Source organism: Solanum tuberosum, unplaced genomic scaffold (genome assembly GCF_000226075.1).
Source record: "Solanum tuberosum cultivar DM 1-3 516 R44 unplaced genomic scaffold, SolTub_3.0 scf00771, whole genome shotgun sequence".
NCBI classification, from domain to species: domain Eukaryota; kingdom Viridiplantae; phylum Streptophyta; class Magnoliopsida; order Solanales; family Solanaceae; genus Solanum; species Solanum tuberosum.
In genome coordinates this window covers 53666-75037 of record NW_006239719.1, presented here as the reverse complement: position 1 = coordinate 75037, position 21372 = coordinate 53666, and the positions used below count along the sequence as shown (strand labels likewise).

The 21372-nt window shown below is 34.5% G+C and overlaps 3 protein-coding genes and 1 pseudogene across 3 annotated transcripts; 3 read left to right on the top strand and 1 right to left on the bottom strand.

Annotated features, from left to right (window-relative positions):
• The first annotated feature begins 522 nt into the window (after nt 1–522).
• On the top strand, nt 523–1780 carry LOC102599374 (disease resistance protein RGA2-like; annotated as a pseudogene).
• Nucleotides 1781–2723: 943 nt separating this feature from the next.
• Nucleotides 2724–4176, bottom strand: LOC107059068 (serine/threonine-protein kinase PBS1-like). Its single transcript, XM_015305479.1, has 4 exons — nt 4123–4176; nt 3684–3873; nt 3184–3575; nt 2724–3074 (listed from the first exon to the last, which is right to left on the bottom strand). The coding sequence occupies exons 1-4, from the start codon at nt 4174–4176 to the stop codon at nt 2739–2741; spliced, it is 972 nt and encodes a 323-aa protein (XP_015160965.1). The 3' UTR covers nt 2724–2738.
• A 4015-nt stretch (nt 4177–8191) lies between these two features.
• Nucleotides 8192–11976, top strand: LOC102598163 (uncharacterized). The gene is made up of 2 exons (XM_006367476.2): nt 8192–8525; nt 11579–11976. Exons 1-2 carry the CDS (start codon nt 8369–8371, stop codon nt 11860–11862), a joined length of 441 nt encoding a protein of 146 aa, XP_006367538.1. The 5' UTR covers nt 8192–8368; the 3' UTR covers nt 11863–11976.
• Nucleotides 11977–12950: 974 nt separating this feature from the next.
• On the top strand, nt 12951–20277 carry LOC102597855 (probable folate-biopterin transporter 4). The gene is made up of 7 exons (XM_006367475.2): nt 12951–13306; nt 15767–15894; nt 17472–17693; nt 18142–18597; nt 19207–19404; nt 19497–19634; nt 19756–20277. Exons 1-7 carry the CDS (start codon nt 13226–13228, stop codon nt 20015–20017), a joined length of 1485 nt encoding a protein of 494 aa, XP_006367537.1. The 5' UTR covers nt 12951–13225; the 3' UTR covers nt 20018–20277.
• Nucleotides 20278–21372: the final 1095 nt, after the last annotated feature.

The following is a 21372-nucleotide window of genomic DNA, read 5'->3' as shown; positions in this document are numbered from 1 at the left end:
TGGGGGATAGGGGGTAGGGGGGCTGGTAGGGGTGGAGTGAAGTGATAAAAAAACTTTTCAAAGTTTTTTGTTTTTAAAGCTTTTACAAGATTTCTATTATAATATGGTAACCCATATTTTTCATTGGATAACTCGTTTTTACCCATTTAAAATGTGAGTTGAGTCGAGTACTTCATCCATTTTTATTTAACTCGTTTTTTATCAACTCAGATTTGACTCTACTGGCTTGTTTGTCACTCCTATCTGACGCCAAAATAATGGTCATATTTATATATTAAGCATATATATTGAGTACAATATTGTATAAAGCTGTGTGTTGAAGACTTTGACATACAGATTAAAAAGAAAGCAAAGTATTCATGAGATTCCATAAAAGATATATGAAGTTTTCATGACACGAAAAGTATATATTTTTCTCCCATTAATGGATTTATTACAAAGTAATTCATGACAAACGAAGCAGTAACATTGAATTCATTGTTTACTCTTCAACAATTTGTGTTACAATTCCACCCTAGACATATGACAGAAGCTTTCCTTCAAATTCTGATAGACTATCACTTCTTGTATTGCTTTTCGGTTTTGAAAATACAACAACAACATACCCAGTGAAATCTCACTAAGTCAGGTCTGGGGAGGATAGACTGTACCAAGACCTTACCAGTACCTTGTGGAGGTAGAGAGGTAGTTTCCGTAAGACCATCATAAAACAACAGTGTAAGGTCTACAGGAAGGAAAGCGATGACCTTTGGATGATTGATTACACCCTAAATTGAGACTGCTTGAGTCTTGCTGCCTCATTTTTGGTTTTGAAAATCTTTGGAACAGGTTTTCTACAATCCAAGTGGTGCTTCAAGATGCTCAGAAGAAGCAACTAAAGGATAAGGCAATCAAAAGCTGGTTACAGAAACTCAATGCTATTGCATATAAAGTTGATGACATATTGGACAATGTAAAAATAAGGCTGCAGCAAGACTCAAACAGTCTCGATTAGGGCTTAATCATCCAAAGACTATCACTTTCCGTTACAAGATTGAGAAGAGGATGAAAGAAATGATGAAGAAACTAAATGCAATTGCTAAGGAAAGAATTTTGTTTGCATGAAAAGATTATAGAGAGACAAGTTGCTAGACTAGAAACAGGTGCTCATCTTAAATTAGTATTACGGAAAGGACAAAGATGAGGATGAGATAGTGAAAATCTTGATAGAGAATGATAGTGATAACTTCCAGTCCTCTCAATACTTGGTATGGGGAGATTAGGAAAGATGACTCTTTCCCAAATGATCTTCAATGATCAGAGAGTAACTGAGCATTTCCATCCCAAAATATGGATTTGTGTCTCGGAAGATTTTAATGAGAAGAGGTTGATAAAGGCAATTGTAGAATCTATTGAAGAAACGTCACTTGGTGAAATGAACTTGGTCTCCACTTCAAAAGATTTGCTTGTCTTAGATGATGTTTGGAACGAAGATCAAGATAAGTGGGATAATATAAGAGAAGTCTTGAAGGTTGGAGCAAGTGGTGCTTCTGTTCTAACCACTACTCATCTTGAAAAGGTTGGATCAATTATGGTAACTTTGAAACCATATATCAATTGTCATATCTGTCTCACCAAGATTGTTGATTGTTTGCTCATGCAACGTGCATTTGGGCGCCAAGAAGAGACAAATTCTAACCTTGTGGCTATTGGAAATGAAAAAAGAAAAGCTAATCTCTCTCTGGATGGCACACAACTTTCTTTTATCGAGAGGAAACTTGGAGTTAGAGGATGTGTGTAATGAAGTACGGGATGAATATCTACTAAAACTTATTTCAAGATGCATGATCTCATCCATGATTTGGCTACATCTGATCAGTTTTTGGCAAGTGCATCAAGCAGTAATATCATCGAAATAAATGCAAATGATTATAAACATACAATGTCCGTTGGTTTCTCTGACAGACGAGATGAATCACTTAGTAGTTTTGAAAAATGTTGTCTCTAATGTAATTATCGGTTGCAAGAACTGCTCGTGCTTACCACCCTTTAGTGAGCTGCCTTGTCTAGAAATTCTAGTGCTATACAAGTGGTCCACGGAGTATGTTGAAGAGGATGATACTATTCATTCTAGATTCCCCACAAGAATAAGGTTTCCATCTCTGAGACAACTTAATATTGACAACTTTCGAAATATGAAAGGATTGCTGCAATAACTATACAAATATTAGTGACTATGATCAGTCTTTCTTTTGCAATAACTACGTATAATGTCTTGTTTGAGGAAAAAAAAGCCAAATCATCAAAATCTGACCGTTAAAAAATAAGGGCATGAATGATCCCTTTCTGTAATGGTAGTGGCATGATTGAGCCAAACTATTAACGGATGACATAAATGAGCTTTTTTCTCAAAGTTCGATAATAATATTGAGCTTTTTTCTCAAAGTTCGATAATAATATTGAACTTTTTACCTTCCTAGAGTAATTAATAGGAAGGCCTAAATTCCTCAAAGACAGAGACTACTCTATCAAAACTTAGATTCATGAACTCCATATTCTAAGACTAACACTACATTATATATAAAAACTGACAAAACTTAGCAAACAAAAAAGTTTATATATTCACAGAAGGTTTTAGTTTCTAACACCATTGGTTTCATTCTTTCAAAATACTTCTGATATGTACTTCTAAAGCTCTGTGGGGAGCCAGCAAAATCTTATCGAGATAGAAAAAAGTTTTTGGTTATGCACAGAAGGTTCTAATCTCTTTCTCTAATGCCATTTGTATCGTGACTTTCTGCACGTTCAAGTCTACTCGTAAAACTTTGCAATGCAGGTGGGGATTTGCAAGTTTCCTCTGTAACCTTCTCCTCATCTTCGTCCTCGTCCTCTGCATCTAATTCTTTCTTGTTCCCTGATAGAAACTCCAAAGCAGTCACCACGTCGCTCATCAAAGGCCGTGTGCTAGCTTCCTCTTGCAAGCACATTGCTGCTATTGCTAGTGCTTGGTACAATGCCTTCATTGGATAATCCCCTCCCATCAATGGATCCGCCATTAAGTGAAACTTCGTCTTGTCTCTGAACAGTGGTGTTGCCTACATAACAATATGTCAAAATGACACAACGTTATCTTTTAAGCGATCTGATAGTGTAAAATTTCCTTTATAATGGATAACTAAAGCACATTGAACTTTTGTAACTTACCCAAACAACAAGGTTCTGTTCTTCGCTCGGTAATGAGTTATCAATGACTCTTCTTCCTGTGATTATTTCCAAAAAGACAACTCCAAAGCTGTAAACATCAGATTTAGTGGTCAATTGACCGGTGGAAGCATACTCCGGTGCACAATATCCGTAGGTTCCCATGACCCTGGTGGAAACATGAGTCTGATCACCAGTTGGACCTAGCTTAGCTAGTCCAAAATCAGAAAGCTTAGGATTGAATTTCTCATCTAGAAGTATGTTGGATGCTTTAAAATCGCGGTAAATTACTGAAGGATTAGCTGTTTCGTGCAAGTATTCAAGTCCTTTTGCTGCTCCTTCCGCGATTTTCATCCTTGTAATCCAATCAAGTGGCTTTTGTTCTGGACCAATCTCTGCCAAACAAAGGTATGTATATATGTCAGTAACTATAGAGATGCTAACTATTTGCTAACGGCGATGGTATGAATGAATGGTTATGAAAGGTAAAAAGTAATGCATACCAAGAAGATGATCTTCTAGTGAACCATTTGACATGAACTCATATACTAATACTCGTTGATCACCGTCTGAACAGTATGCTTCCAAAGTAACAAGGTTAGGGTGATGAAGAAGGCTCAACAACAAAACCTCCACAAGGAACTCTCTATTTCCTTGGAACCCATTCCTATCAAGTTGCTTAACAGCCACATCCTGAAAAAAAACACATACCGTTGATAACTAAAACAACACGACTATAATATAATGTTGGAAACAGTCAAACCTCTCTATAACAACGAGATGCTGGTATAGAGAATATAATTGTTATAGTGAAATGTTGTTATAGCGGATGACTGTTATAGAGAGGTTTGATTGTACGTAGATTTTAAAGAAATTTGGGAATTAGAGTATTTACTATGTTCTTGCTTTGAATGTGGCCCTTGTAGACTTTCCCAAAACCACCTTCACCAAGCAAACACTCAGAGTCAAAGTTGTTAGTTGCAAGACAAAAGTCATTGTATGTGATTGTCTGAGCTGAAATGTTTCCTTTTCCATACTTTTCTATTTCTTCAACTATGTATCTCCTTCTGCTGCTATCTGCACAATACATACAATATGGCTAAGGGTTCGACAGGACCTAGTAGCTTTGGCTCAAAACTCTGTATTTATGTTAAAAAATCATTTAATATGTATAAATAATCTATTCAGAATCCAATAAACAAAAGAAACTCTAGTTCAGCACCCATAAACTAAAAATTCTGGCAACATTTTTGGACTACTTGCAATATTTGGGGGAAAATGACGAAATCACATGCTTGTTGGTTGGGGCTATTCATTTCATTTTTCTTGATAGGCACCAAATGTCTATATCCTTCACGAGAACTCATTATATTTTTGTTAAGAAACTTATTTAATATATATAAATACTATTCAGAATCCAATATACAAAAATAATTATGGTACAAAACGCATAAACTAAAAATTCTGACTCCGTCTAAGATGAGAAAAGCCATGCAATTCAAAATAAATACATAATAATTATAACAACAATTGTGTGCATACATGAGATGAAGCAAAATAAGAAATGAATTTACCAGTTTTAATAGAAATGTTGGCAAATGAGGCAATAGATTTGGTATCTTTTTGTTGTTCTTGATGATGAATACTTTTTGCCAAAGAATTTTTATGATTAATTTTGTCCTGATCTGATGATGATGACATACAACATGAAAAACAGAACATTCTCACTTAATTATTTTCCTCCCTTTACAAAAAATATATGATATCATATCTTATAAATTATAATATTCATACAATCATCATAAAAAATCTGGAATTTGTCAAAAAAAAAACAATGTGATTGTAATTAATTTTAGAGAGGACTCCAACATGTATTCAAAAATTTGATATACTCGTATCTAAAAGATTAAAAATAAATGATAACTTTTTTGATCCCTGAAAGAGTCAAAATCTTTTTTTTTTTCTTTTTTTTTGGGTCTCCCAGGAAATCAAAAAAAAAAAAAAAACTTTCTAATCAATTTTAGCAAAATGTTGTTTTACCTGCCTAGTCATGAATGACCCAACTATTTCGGGAGGGAAAGGATAATATAAAATTATTTACTGATTCGACTAATTCAGACTATGGTCATGTAGAGTCTAATTAACGGTGAAACGTTTTTTACGGAGGTTTTTCTTCATTTTTGAGCTTTAAATGTGATATCTATAAATCACGAGGTAAAATCTCATTTATTTTTCATATCCCGTAATAGTAGGTCAATAATAACATTTTTGACGGAGTTTATGACCCAAATTTTTCTCTCCTGCTACTTTTCCTCTTGAGTTTGAGCACTAGAAACTCGTTTCAATTAACTAGTATTCAGACACGTACGTTAAGCGTGTGCGTTATATTTATGAAAATAAAATTCTAAGAAGTAATCGTCAGAAGAAAAAACAACAAAGAAATATTGCTTGTATATTCTTAAGGGATGACAAACAATTTTTTATCATGATACAACAAAGCCTGAAACCTATATGCAATTGAATACGCTACGTTTGGGAATGCTTCGTATTTATAGAACTTAAGAGATGACTTTTCATAACAGTCATGTTTTTTCATTAACATATGACTTTTTATAACATACATGTTTTTTCATGAACATATAACTTTTCATAATAGTCATGTTCTTTAATGAACAAATGACTTTTCATAATAGTCATGTTCTTTCATGAACAAATGACTTTTCATGAAAGAGTCACTCCTTTTCTGAACAATCACAACCTTTAGGTGCTTCATTTTTTAAAAAGATAAAACTTTTGTTGCTCCCTATCTGAACATACAAAGTTTTTGTTTCATTTAAAATTTAGATAATAAATATTAAATTCAAATTTTAAATAAATAACTTGTTCAAATCAATTACGAAAAAATAAATCTTTAAATTTAATTAAAGATCCGACCCGACCTGCACCCAAGTCATTTAGATATATATTATTAAAGAGAAAATTTTAGAAATAACAAACATAATAGACATAATAAGATTCTATAACTATAGCTTTGATAATTGCGCTGCATAATTCTTCACTATTATTATTATATATATATATATATATATAAAAGTAGACTTACTCTATTAAATAGACTAAATGGGCTAAGCTTAAAAGGATATAAAGGATGGCTTCTCCCACCAATGTGAGAACTTTCCCTTTATATTACAACTATTCTAACAATCCCCCACTACTTTGTAACAAGCCTCATAATATCACGCATATCGAAAAGTATCTTATCTAGATTTAAACTTTCTGTTAGTGTAAATACTTTAAAAGTTGACGAAGATATTGGTATCCTAAGATTTGAACCACAACTCCTTTTGTCAAATTGAAAATATCACACATGTAATATTATTAAGTAGCGAAACAATCCATTATTATGCTTTAGAAGTTAGAACGTTTACGGCTAATTCAAATTCATGAATATTTACAAGACCAAAACAACCCACTAAGCCACTCCAAACCTACATTGCCTACACTCTTTAAATTTTTTACTAAGATCTCGTCGATCACTCTTCTCTTACATCCTAGGATAACACTCTCAACCTCCTCAACCTTAATACACCTACAACACCCCCAAATTGCGATGTGTCTCTGAGTGCTTCCAACTCCCTAACATAATGTTTTTTTCCCTCTTTGTTCAAGAGTTTATGAAAGTATGTCTGCTACCTCCGTCCAATGAGTGTCTCTTCCACCAGAACTTTGTTGTCCTCGTCCTTGTTACACTTCACTTGATCCACGTCAGGACTCTTCATTTCTCTCACGTTGGTTATCTTGTACAATTTCTTATCCCTACCTTTGTCCTTTAATTCCTCATACATGTGTTAAAAAACTATTGTCTTAGCCGTTGTACGCCAACTTCGTATCCTTCTTTATTAATTTATACAATAGCGGATCCAGGATCGTTATTAAGAGGTGTCGATGGTTGTAGTAAAAAAATATAATTATGGGGTGTCGATAATTGTAGTAAAAAAATATAATTATGTGGCTTCTAGGACTAGAATACACAATCTCAAAGACTTTTCACAACCCCTTAACCACTAGACTAAGCTTAGAATACACAACTTCAAGGATTTTTCACAACACCTTAACCAGGGGCGGAGCTATGACATGGCGAGGGTGGTCACATGAACAACCTTCGTCGGAAAATTTTTACGGGTATATATACTAAATATCGAGTTTTTTTGGATATATACTAACTGTTGAACAACCTTGACACAATAAAGGTTGACAGCCCAGCAGTTAAGGCTGTGCAAAGATGCCTCAGCGTTCCGGGTTCGAACCCAAGTGTTGGCGTTTTCTTTAAATTTTTTCATTATTCCGTTTGTTCTCTTAGAAAAGGCAAAACTCAGCCTGGGTTCGATCCCAGGCTTGAACATTTCATTTATTTAATATTTGTTCCGTTTTTCTCTTAAGAAAAAGTACAAAAGTTACCTTTTTTAAGTTAAGAAAAACAAAAGGAAACAAAAGGTCTATTTAAATGGTTGCATAGTGCCTTATGTAGAGAAAAAAGTATTTAAAGATGTTTCTAATGAGTGTATTATGAAAACATTTCAAGAGATGAAGTGTCGTCGAGTGCAATTGTAGTTACCACTTTACAATTTACATATTTTGGTGTGTATGAAACTATCCGTCAATATATTTGTCCTACTTCATCTTCCTTAGTTTATCCATTGATATTTTGTAAGTTTCTGTTTTAAGAATTTTCATTTTGGATATTTGGTTAATTTGATATTGAGGTATGACTATTTTGAAGCCAATCTTTATAATCTGACTAGCAAGGTTTATTTTTTTACTTGTCCTAAAGTATGAACACCCTTGGCGAAAATCCTGGCTCCGCCACTGACCTTAACCACTAGACTAAGCTTTTAACTTGTGTATATTGTATGCACCCTCCTAAACCAGCATTAAACGAGCCCTAAATTTTAATATTAAGTCAAATTTTATCATAAATTATAGGTTTGTTTGTTTAGAAAATTACGATAGTCCTTAATAATACTCCAAATTCCAAAAGTACCGAGTCACCGACGAAACCCACCTAGTACAAGTGAACCGGGTTCAAGATACCGGTCCAACCATCTCTCAACCACTTGATTAAAAGTCTTACCGGTCCAATTTTTTGTGCTATGAAAATGAAATCAAGAAGTCAGTGAGCTAAGCAACAATGGAGTCAAGTTGGGGTAAGGTATTACTTTACCTAACTCTAATTACCAATTTGACCCTACAAGGTGTTAGAGGTTGGACTGGAGAGATTCATGGAAGAGTTGTTTGTGATGTTTGTGCTGATTCTTCTGTTGGTCCAGAAGACCATGTTCTAGAAGGTTTCTTCTTTACTCTTATACTGGTGTATGTTGTAGATTATTTTTTTCGATTTCTCGTTCGAGAACTACGATCTTTACCACTGAAACTTCAGTTTCAGATTAATCGGAATGAATAGCAAAACTTTCTATTTAGGACAATGAAAATTGTGAAATTTGAAAAAAAAATGAAGTAGTTTTTGTTTTTGTAAGTGAAAAATGGTTTTTGGGATTTGGGTTTTGCTTGACCATGAATATTAATTGGAGTTGTTTTTAAATTTTTATGAGTGATTTGGAATGAAAAAGTGAACAACTTTTTAGTGTTTTTCGAATTTCAGAATTTTTTGAAATTTTATGGCTAAACATGATTTTCGGTACTCAACCCCCAAAAAAGTAAAAAATGTTCATGGACAAATAGCCACTAAATGAGTTGGGTATAGAACCTATGGTTCGAATCCGTTGTTATATGTTTGTTTTTAGCTTTTGTTGTTATTGATGTTCTAGAGCTTTGGATGATAGTTGAGAGATTTACTAATTTTATTGATGGTCAGAAAAATCGGGGTAGGGGAAGGGAAAATTGGGAGGGGTGCAAGGTGGGAATTAAACTCTCGTCAGCGAGTTTTGAAGTTTAGATAGTCAACCAATTGAGCTACTAAGATTCTCCAAATTGTAGTGATTTTCAGAATCATGTTGGACATTTTTTATTTTTTTTTGCTTGATTAAATCATTGTTATATTTTATGCTGGATGCTTGCTGATAGTTTCAGAAAAGTTGGCCTGCTTTAAGAATTTGTGTTCTCAAAGCCAAATATACGGGTGTTTGTACCGTATGGATCAACTAAAGTTCCAAACTTTCAACTCTGTTATCAGCCCTAGGCCGTTTTGGATAACTACGCGTAGCATACTCATCTGGCTCCCAACAGATGAGACCATCCTTCTATGTCATCCGGAAGGGAAACCAAGTTATTTCTTCATTTCTATTTAGTTACTCTTTTCATTTTCTAACTTGGTTGGTTAAAACTAAAGCACTATGTTCATGAACCTAGTTACAAGTTACAAGTAAGCTAAAGCATTGGATGTCCTAATCATTGAGTTCTTATTACTCCTTCCATCCCGAATTACTTGTCATTTTTTGCTTCTCGAGATTCAAACTACATGAACTTTGACCCATATATTAAGATGTATTTTTTCACCGTATTGATATAAAAAGAATAGCAACTTATTGTACTTCCTTTATAGTTTTCAAATAGTAGTTTTAAAATATTGAATTTATCTAAACCAATATAGCTCCGAAGATTAGTCAAATTGACTCTTGAGAAGCGAAACGTGGCAAGTGTTTTGGGATAGAGGGATGAGTGAGTCACTGATTAGACAATTAATGCAATAAAAAATCACAAGATTCATTGGACTTCTAGTAAATGGTGCATCAAATTATAGAAATCAATTTACTTTGGGTAATCTTATGGTGACATTGTTAAGAATATTTGAGAGCATGTTTTTTGCTAACCAATAAGATTTGAACTCTGATGGACTATTTGTTTTATTTGATATTCGATGCTAAATATGTAGTGAAGTAAAACAGATTCGTGAAATAATGAAGAGGACTAAATAATGCTCTCTGTTTCCTCTCCTTCCATGTACCTATCCGTATGCACTTACATAGATATATAGGCTAAGCAACCCTCTATACTTTGTGTGCTCCAGGGAAAGAAGTTATTATTTACCAATATTGACACCATAAATCTATCTCCTTTTCCTGGAACTGTATAGATTAGAATATCTCCCGTTACAAAGTTCTGTTGAATTTGTAAATGCAAAAGTGAAAGCTGATGGGCTTGGAAGCACACGGAAACTCTTGGGATGTGTATTCAAGTACTGACGCATTGCACTGGTGGAACACCATCACTGTGCATGTTCAACATCACCCTTAATCTCATCCGTGAGGATAGAAAATTAAGAGAATCTTACTGCACCAGTAGACTAAGTAGTGCGGACTCTTCACTTTCGGTGCCGCACTCGTGTTGGATTCTCCAAAAATACACTACTTTTGGAGAATCCGACACACACCTGTTGACACTTTTGAAGAGTTCGAGCAACATAGCCACTAGATGCCTAATGTTCAGTAATTCTCTACTTCAGTCTTCCTGCTACCTTCTATGCTTCTGTTTGATTATCCTGCCATGCTTAGTTTATCCCTTACGTTTCCTTGATTATAGACTTTGCTACTTCATATGCTTTTGTTGTTTGGTATTTGTCAATGGGCTTATGGAAAAAAGGTGCCAAAATAGTGTCATAGAAAGTCAGGAAACTTGATTTATGACTCATTCATATTAGGCTTCTCTTATTAACCAACTCCAAAAGTCTATCAAGAATTTGCACGTTGAATTCTCCTAATTTATCAAAAAATAAAAACAATCTCAACAAAAGAGCAAGACTGGATTATTCAACAGTGTCAATATTACTCATGGGTACCATGATAGTTTGGTTGTTCCACTAATGATGTCATGATGGTGAGAAGGGTAACACGCCCAATGTCTATCACAATGTTAATCTAATTGGTAGATCCTAGTTTCGCTATCCTCCTTCCCCACTTTTTGTTCCATACATTTCATTTCATGGCAAATTTTACTTTTCACCCCATTCTTGTTGTCTAGAATATGCTTGGCTTGTACTCTTGCACGTTTAAGGTCAAACGAAAGACCAATCAAAATTTAAGTCTGTGACAAAAAAATCTCTTGGGATAAAGTCCAAGCATTAGGTACTCATGTGCATAATTTTTACTTTCAAATGTTTTAATGTTATCTCATAATAATAGATGTTACATTGTGCCTCTATGTTATAAGTTGTCTCTCTGGACATCTTTTGGTATCAAAACTTTAGGCAAAGAAGGCATAGAACAAAGTGTTTGTACTCTTTTTGGTTTGTCAACTATGTTTCTGCTGATGATTGTGATTGCGTGTACTGTTGATGCTGGTTCAACACGCAGTGCAAGACTATCTTATCCACGGATACATGTATAATAATAACAGTTCAATTTTCATTGTATCTGAAGTAGGTTATCGTATTTCCTTGTTGCAGGTGCAGAGGTTGCAGTTCTTTGCATTACGAAGACCGGGGAAGTTCTGAATTATCAGGCATTCACAGACTCCAAGGGGATATATAGAGTAGCTGAGACAATGCCAGCGAGTGATCGTTGGGATGCATGCCTAGCAAGACCTATCAGCAGCTTCCACGAGCACTGTACACGTCTGGGAGATAGCAACTCCGGGGTGAAGTTCAGCTACAATCATCCTTCAGGATATTCACACACAGTCAGACCATTTGTATATCGTCCCACCAACGTTCCAACATACTGCATCTAATAAATATATAATGTATCATATGGTATAAGCTATGTAAGCTTGTTACTGTTATTGTATCCTTGGTTGCCTTGATTTTTATTGAAAATCCAGTAGCAATCTGGATTTATCTGGTAACACTTGTCTGTTCAGTTTACTCAGTTAAATTGATGATTAGGTTAGTGTAAAGATAGTCAAATTATGAAAGAATTCTTGTAGCAAAGAATACATGGTCTGCTAGGTACAACAACATGCCAGTGAAATCCAGAAGTGGAGTCTAGGGATAATAGAGCGTACGCAGATTTTACTACTATCTCGTGGAGGTTGAAAGATTGTTTTTAAAAGATCATGATAAATTCATAATTAATATTCATTTAGATAACGATAAAAAATAATTATATAAAATAAGAACTATTTTTATTTTTATCTTTTTGCGAATTGAAGTAGGATAAACATCCGTTGATAAAAAAAATATTATTAGGAAAAGAATATATGCAAAAAGAAAACAAATAATATGTTTATTTGAAAGAGGCATTTTTGACTCATTAAGGGACAATAAGGACATTTTGGACCAAGTATAAGAACATTTTGATCCTTTGATATCTATGCATTTCAACTTTGAGTGTGCTGAGATCAACATTCAAACTTACATAAAGCTAAACAATTAGAACCCACATCATATATAACAATTTATGTGAGAAACACCCGAATTCATTTATATGATGTCATGTGGGATGTATATTGTGTCATATAGGACACGTATGTCTACTTATTCAGCATTATATAAGTTTAAACACGTAGCTACTTATACATACCCAATTTTGAGGTATAGATATCAAAAGTGACCAAGTTTAATAGTACTTTTATGTATTATGCATTTTCGATACTTTTTAAATATTTTAAATTTAAAACTATAAGAATTACAATGTTTTTTTTTATTGAACTCCAGTTAAGTTTTTTTGTTGTTTTTCCACCTGATGATTGAAGGACATATTCGAATTATGATTAAATCGACTCATTTTGCAATAATGCTCCACTATGATTTTTTTTCTTCATATTCAACCCTCAAACTCGAGACAATGAAATAGTCCATTACTATATTTCAATGTAAATCGGGTAAAATACAATTACTCGGGTCAATGTAGGCGCTGGTCCACTGTGGACTTAACAACGGCAAAGAAGATGAAAATGAAGAAGAAAAATGGCAAAGAGGAGTAATGAATACGTCAATGCAGCTATGGCAACAAGTTTATAGATAGATTTCAATAAAGGATCCATGTAATCTGAGGGCATCCCAGTTTTCCAGTCTTCTATACCATATAAAGGAACGACTGGAGAAAACAAGAATCAAATTATTATTTTTTTTACTGAATCGATCGATTCCAAAATGATCGGTTGGTTTAAGCAGTTACATACTGCTTTTGGGGCTTCCTTTCTATGGCTTGTTTGCCTCGTTTACTTCACACAGGTTCGCCTTCTATTTCCCATCTTTTTTCTTTAATTCAATTTATATATACTCATGATGATTTATGTCTTCTGTTTCTCAGTTCAGCATTTGGGGTTGAGTGGGTGTTTTTTTTTTTTTTAGTGTTGTGAATGATGGGGTTTCTGGGTTTTTAGATTAAATCTGGCTTGTTTTCTTTTAAAAATTGTTCCAAGTCAAAATTCAAGATTTTGTTGAGTTGCCTGTTCTGGGAATTTCTTATCTCCACCTGGAGTGATTTGAAACGGGCTAAGTGGAGTAGAATGGATATTGAGGATTCATATAGCCGAACCAGCTAGTTTGGAATTGATGTATAGTCCTTGTTGTATTAGGTGACATGATTATCTTAACCTATGGATCAGTTCTTTTTATGGGTTGGATGTGTTCATTGCAACAACGTTGGTTAGCAATGCGTCAAGGTTATTTGTTGGCTACTTTTTTTCCTGCTTCTGCCATCAAAATTAATCATCAGGGTGCCAATTAAACATAATTTGTGTGGAGAATCTTAGTAGCTTAGTTGGTTGGCTACTTGAACTTTCACCTTGTTGGTGAGTGTTCAGTTCCCCATCTTGTAATCCCCTTCCCGTTTCTCCTTTCCCCTACCCCCAATTTTATTTTATTTTTAAGAAAAAGTTGATTTTGCTTAACACATAAAACATGTCAATGGTAGTGATGATTTGAGATCTTTTTCAAATCAACTCAAAAAGCTGCTGGCTCATTTTGTGTCCCTTCAAAAACATGGTCTGCCGGAGAATTTAGGTGTGGATGCCATTCAGTTTTCAAAAGACTTTGTATGTTCTGGTGAGACGACTTCATCTCGTCTTGGGTATAAATACATTGTAAATTTTCTGTGGTTGAGGTAAACATAGTTGGATAGTGATTGTTGAATCAGAAGATCACAGTTTGATTGATCCAAGCAGTGCGAATCGAAGCCAAAAGGAGGTCTTTGGGTCAAGAGCAACTCGAAAGTACTTTTCTTTGTTTGAGAATGAAAAGTACATTACTCCAGTCCCATGTTGGAAGTACTGACTTTAGTGGATTTAGTAGAAGATTTAGAGGATTGAAATGTGGAAAGTTCAACAAAGCTTATTTAAGCTCACCAGCCAAGTGCATCAAATTTTTCGTTCTCAAGAAATGGGGAAATTGCAGTTTAGTTGTAACAGAAAAACTAGCAATCGTTGTGTCTGTTCAGCAAATGTTTAAACCCTATTTACTTTTTCTTCCATAGGTACCCTAGTGGTGGAGTGAGAGAGGAATAAAAGTCCTCAATGTGCTTTTTAAGCGCATTGACTTCAATAAATTAAAACATAGAATTTAACCCGTGACAGTTGAACACAAAGAACAACTCCTCAATAGAGGTTTGATGAAATATGGTACAGGACCAGATGTGGAAAAGCCGTTGCAAGATACTAACACCATTAGCTAGAAAACCAATATATTAAGATCTTGGACTCAATATTCTGCTGTCCATAAGCAAAATGATTTCACCTTGTTGCCTCTTTTATTTGCTCCGACGAAGTCTCTTTTTTTGACATCAGTACTTCAAATTTGTTGAATGAAGTCTCAGCAGAGCTTGGACAAAATTATGCATAGTGAACCAACACTATTGTTCTCTTATCTAGCAAATATAAGTTTTGCTGTAATAGCAGTTATCTCGACTGTGTATCTCAATGAGATATCTTAGGGATCATTTGATTGGCTACATTGCTAAATATTCTCTACATAAAATTCCGCATTGAATTATATGTTCAGTTGGCTGTATAAGAAAAATAAATATTTGATAAGTAATCCATTGTTTGTTGGCCACATATGTAATGCATCACTTGGTTGGCAGTGTTAAGTTTGTTGGCCACATAAGTAATGCATCACTTGGTTAGCAGTGTTAAGCTTAATACGATGTAGCTTATGCAGGGATCTTAATTTCTTTTTTATGTGAGATATAATGTGGAAATAAAAATATGTATATTAGCAATATGTAGATAAAAGTTTTTGCAGTTGCTCTTAAAGTAGGTAATCCCTACATAACATTCTCTGTATTATTATTCATTGCATGACAATAACTACATTATTATTCACTGCATAAACATTCTTTGCATTATAATTACTGTGTAACTAGTACTTGAACAAAATGAACCCTTAAAGTTTTCTCGCACTTGTCTTCTATGTGACCTCTCAAACTCTGATAGAGTATTTTGGCAGCCTTTTTTATGTTAAGAGAGCGGGCGTATAGTGTTCCTCTGCTGTTTCCTCGAATTAAACAGCATTTACAGAGGGGTAGGAAAGTGAATATGAAAAAAGAAAAGAAAAAAACATCAAGTGGTTGTAACCTCTCGGTTCTCCATACACCTACAAAAGGCATTTAAGAGGTGATCAAATATTTTTTGTTGGAAGCTTATTATTTCCTCATTGGGTATAATTAACACCATTCTTAATTTTTGGAAGCAGGGGTTCAGATCTTTTGTCTGGACAGCAGTTTCATATCAGTTGAAAGACAACTTGAAGCTATCACCATCAGCCTCCCAATTTGTCACTTCAATAGCATTCTTTCCGTGGAGCGTAAAACCTTTATATGGGTATTTATCTATCCTTAATACTCAGCCTCCTGTGACCTCTCTAGTGCATATTTGTGAATGATTAGAAAATGGTGTCCTAGCAATATGTTTGAGTCTTATTCAGTATTGTGTAAACTAATATCTTCGAAACAGTTCTTAAGCATAGAACTGAAAACAAATTAAGCCAAACAAACTTTCAGACCAAATTGGGATGAGTTCAATCTGATTTGGTAGATCGTCATCATGAATGATTCGGTAGATCGTGGTGCTTGAATTGAGTGAATATTAGACGTTTGACGTTACTTTTTGAGCTTTAGAAACATAGACTTGAGGACTTGGCTTTGATAAGGACTAAGTAGTCCAACCACTACTCTGTCAAGTTCATCTTTTCAAATGATTTCCTATCATCTCTGTGGTTGTATCATACTGGTAATAGCTAGCCCACTTCAAACTGAAATTATCTATTGTCCTTTTCCATCTTTACTCTTTTTATTTGGGGGGCATCTTTGTTTTCTTTTTGTAAGTCAGAAAACTATTACTGTTTCAGTAATAATTTTCTTTGACTTACAAGAAGCTATTACTGTATCATGCTGTCCCTAGCTAATTATAATATGAGAGAGTACACAACACCACTTAAACCTATCCAACAATCAATAAAATGGATTTTCTCTGAGAAACAACATCTTGTCCTCAATGGTGTTCCTTTCTGTTACATGCTTTTATAAATATTCTATGGTCCAAGAGAAGTTCATTCCAGTTTGATCTTCTGATTGTATCTATGATGCTTTTCTTTTCTTTTCCTGTATGATGTAATTATACCAAATCTGAGGATTTGGGGGGATTTGATTTTTCTGTCTTCTCCTTATTTTTCAGTTTCTATGTGTATGGGATGAACATTTCCTGATTTATGAACATGAGATTCAAAGTTGGTGTGAACCATGCACACTTCATTAGCTTTTCCAACTGGCTGGCTGGCTGGCTTAACTTTTATGTAAATGTTAAGTAAAGCTAAGCTTGAGCTGAATATCAGATTCTACTGAGAATTTAATGATCCTATAGATTTGGTCAATTAATCTAAAACATCTATGTGTCAGGTTACATATCAAAAGAAAAAAGTTGTTCAGATGTTTGGTTTCCTTCCATCTGATTGCAGTTTTGATTAGCAGTACTGGAAACAACAGAAGGAGCTGCAAATCAATGTGAAATGAATATTAAGAATAATGTTCTTTGCTAGGTGGCCACCTAGATATGTTGTAGAGTTACCATATAAAGAGAAGAGCTGTGAGAGAAAACTTCCAATAGTTGTTTGAAGTTATAATAAACATCAGGAGATCAATTTTTACCATATAGTAGCAGTTTATTGTGGAAGACCTAAGAATATGGCTTAAAACCAGATAAAATTTTCTTAGATCATGGAAATTGTCATTAAACAACAAATTTATTATAAGATGTTAAGATGGTCCTTAACTGCTGGTGTGCTGTTCATGACTTATGCTCTGCTAAGATCATTTTTGTCGTTTTCTCATGAAAGCTTGTTGGAAAATAGTTCATTTCTTGCTCTTCTGCTCCATCAACCATATTCAATATGCTCTTTGCAGGATATTATCGGATTGCTTTCCAATTAGAGGAAGGAAAAGAATCCCCTACCTTACGCTTGCAACTTTGCTCTCGCTGTTGCCATGGCTCATTTTAGGGTTAAGTGATTTCCTGAGAAATACGAGGATAGAACTCATGATTCTTTTGACACTGCAGAACCTGGGTTCTGCAATGGCTGATGTTGTAATTGACGCAATGATCGCTGAGGCAGTAAGATTGGAGAGGTATGTTCTTCTGCGTGGAACTTTTTCGGTCATTTAAAGGAACGTTCCCAATCTGAGTAATTTTATGTAGCTGTAGAAACAAACACATAGTTTTAAATGTATCTGGACCAAAATTAAGCCTTTGACAACACAACACAACAAAAGTAAATGTCAAATTAGTCGGATCCAATAGCAGGTTGTACCATGGGTAAACTTGTCTATTCAGTTCATGATAAAATGTGTTTATATACAAAAGCCTTGCTTTCATTTGAAGTTTTCGATGATGGAATGCCTGGGTTTGTGTGTATTTGAATTGTTAATTTGTCACTTAATTGTGAGTCTCATTTTACATGCAAATTCAACAGGTTTAGAGTCTGCCATGTACAAAGTGCGCCAAAAAGATTTAGATTAATTTTAGCTGTGCATGAAAGGCATGACTTCTTTTTAATTGAGCTTTACTTGTCAACAGGGCATCATTTGCTGGTGATCTTCAGTCAGTATCTTGGCTGTCTATGGCATTCGGAGGAATCTGTGGTAGTTTGCTAGGAGGATATGCATTAGACAATTTACGGATAGATATGATTTTCCTCCTTTTCTCTGTCTTACCTGCTTTGCAGCTCTTTTCGTGTGGTTTGGTTGAGGAGGGTTCTGTACAAGTTAAAGCATTCCCTGAAGGTTCTGCATTTAATGGTTCTGATATGACGAGTGGAATTATTGATGAAGAAGAGCAATTCTCTGGTGAAAAATCAAAAATTAGTACTTTGAGGAGAAAGAAGAGCCAGAAAAATACAAAAAGAGCGCCAACGACGGAAAAAATATTTCAGGCTCCTGAAAAAAACGGATCATCAGTGTCTCCGTGGTATCAATCACTGAAAATGGCCACTTACACATTATTTAGGGCATTCCGCCAGCCAGCCATTTTGAGGTAACTTGTGAAGAAGTTTTAAATTACTTTTTGTGTTGATGTTTTATAATTAATAATCACGAATCAATTTATTTTCATTTTGGAGCTTCTGCTAGAACACTACCAGGCACCAACTGCAGTGTATTATTATGACATGATGGGACCTAGGTCTTGAAAGTCTTCCTGGACCTTCTTTTTAACCTTTGGTGATGCCATTTCTTTCTATTTGTGTACCATATTTGAAGGGGTAACAGGACCACGAAGGGACAGCTTTCGTTGGCATATAAATGGACTTGCATCACCTTAATTGAAATAATGAAACTGTGATTCCAAGAACATTTTCATCAGTATTGGCCTTGTATCACAATTTCTTAAGAAAGATCAAAGTGTCAGCGTTACTTTCAATAGATTAAATTACAGGCCAAGTTATCACTTTTGTGGTGCTTCCATTTGATGAGTTTCATGCTTCCATGTTTCACAGCTCATGGGAGGTTGTGAATTGTTCAGTAGTCTCCCATCTCCTTAACTTTTTGTTTATAATACCATTTCTTTTTTTGTGCATTTTCTTAATGAACTGATGACTGATGTTATGGTGGTTGTTCTCTTGCAAATTCTTCCTTGGGAGTCCAGACCAATGGCTTGGTTCTTTTTGGCTCACGTGACAGTTCCAAATCTCTCGACGGTTATGTTCTATTATCAGACAGAGTTCTTAAAACTAGAGGCATCTTTCCTTGGAACAGCACGTGTTCTTGGATGGTTGAGTCTCATGATCGGGACCTTGACTTACAATCGCTATTTAAAAAAGATGAGATTGCGACATATTCTCATGTAAGTAGATCTCTGACTTGCAAACATGATGTGATGAAAGAATATTGACCTAGATTATGAAATACTTATATCCCTCTTTATAATTCATGCAGGTTTACTCAAGTTTGCTTGGCCATTCTGACTGTTCTAGATATGGTTTTGGTTTCTCGAGCTAATGTTTCATTAGGTATCTCAGACAAGGTTACAGTGCTATTTGGTTCTGCTCTTTCTGATGGCATCAATCAATTCAAGTATGTCCCATATTCTCTTATATAAGGTCTTCTTAAAAGTAGTTATCGAACATCTGGAACAGCTAACATCTATTCCATTTAAGTATAAAACAAGTATTTGAAGTATTTCTTCCTTTTGTAGGTTCATGCCCTTTCTTATCTTATCGGGACAGCTTTGTCCTCCAGGCGTTGAAGGGACTTTATTTGCATTATTCATGTCGATAAACAACTTAGGTTCTACGGTGGGATCCTTCGTAGGAGCAGGGCTGGCTTCAGTTCTAAACATCTCCTCAGGATCTTTTGACAATCTCTTCTTAGGCATTGGTATACAGGTTCTCTGCACTTTCATCCCAGTGGCCTTCATTTTCTTGATTCCAAAGGAAGCTACAGGAATATCAGCATAGTTCATAGATCATACATGCAGGTTACAGATTAGACAACAAAGGCTTTTTTTCCCTTTATGATAGACGGATACTCGTTTTTTGGATTGAGATGAGCTTAAATAGAGAAACACGGTCAATGACAATTCATATAGTCGACCTCAACTTGCTTGAGATTGAGGCGTAGTAGTTGAATGGATACTTGTAGCAATCCTCACCTCTGCTTATTAACATCTGTAATAGTAAACATCCAGAAGTTTTATCTGAGAGCATTATTCTTGACAGTTGGATTGCTTTGGACCTAAACATAAAGTTAAGAATTTCAGCTTCACCAAAGAATTAACGACTTAAAATATTTAAAAGACATAAAAAATATTCGATCAAGCAAAAAATTGTAGACTTTCCAAATTTCAAATGTGCCATATTCTTCGTTTGACTATATTAATTTACATTTATTGTGCTTGGGTTGCTTCTTCTATATTAATTGTTGGGTTATATGATTATTATCTTTTAAAAGAAAAAGGTTCAAATTTTAAATATATGATAACAATTTAAAATGTCTATTACATGAAATCATTTATTTTTTTTGTTTTTATAAAAGTCAATAGAAGATATTAATCAAATTATATTCTAATATAAAAAATGATGGTGTGTTATTAAAAAGAGAGACATTTTGTATCAATTAAAATCAATACAAATTACTTACCGAAGAAGTTGCAAATGAAATACGGCATAATTAAAAAATTATATTCTAATCTCGCTCACGGCATTTTGTTTACTCACACCTTCACATTCCATTTAAACATTATCATCTCTACTGTCTTCGGCTTTTAAACCTAACAATTTTTTACTAGCCAAAATCACCATATACAATATAGTCGATCTAACAAGTAACAACCACTCTATAGAACTACATACAAGTCTCAGTGACATATTTTTATACAGTACATTAACATCAATTTTATCTAATCCACTCCAATACGATGTATGACATCTTCATCAATCATCGATCTTCTCCATTTTTTTAATAATAGACCAATATACTTGAAGCTTCCTCTCTTTGAAATGACGTGTGTATGAATCCTCATCTCCATCCATCTTATGTGATGCAACATTAAACTTGCACTCCCTTAGTCCTGCTCAACTGATGCCTTAGGACTCTTGGGTCTGTCTCCAACTATTGTTAACTCCGCTGCATATCTCGTCGATCAATACTATATCTTCTGCAAATAACATTCACCATGATACTTTTTTGAATATTCATCCAACACCAAGACAAATAAAACATAATGAGAGTTGATTCATGATGCAACACCATCTCAATCGGAAAATGTTCAAGCCTCTTTTGCTACTGTTCTCATAAAGACTTAGATATTGTG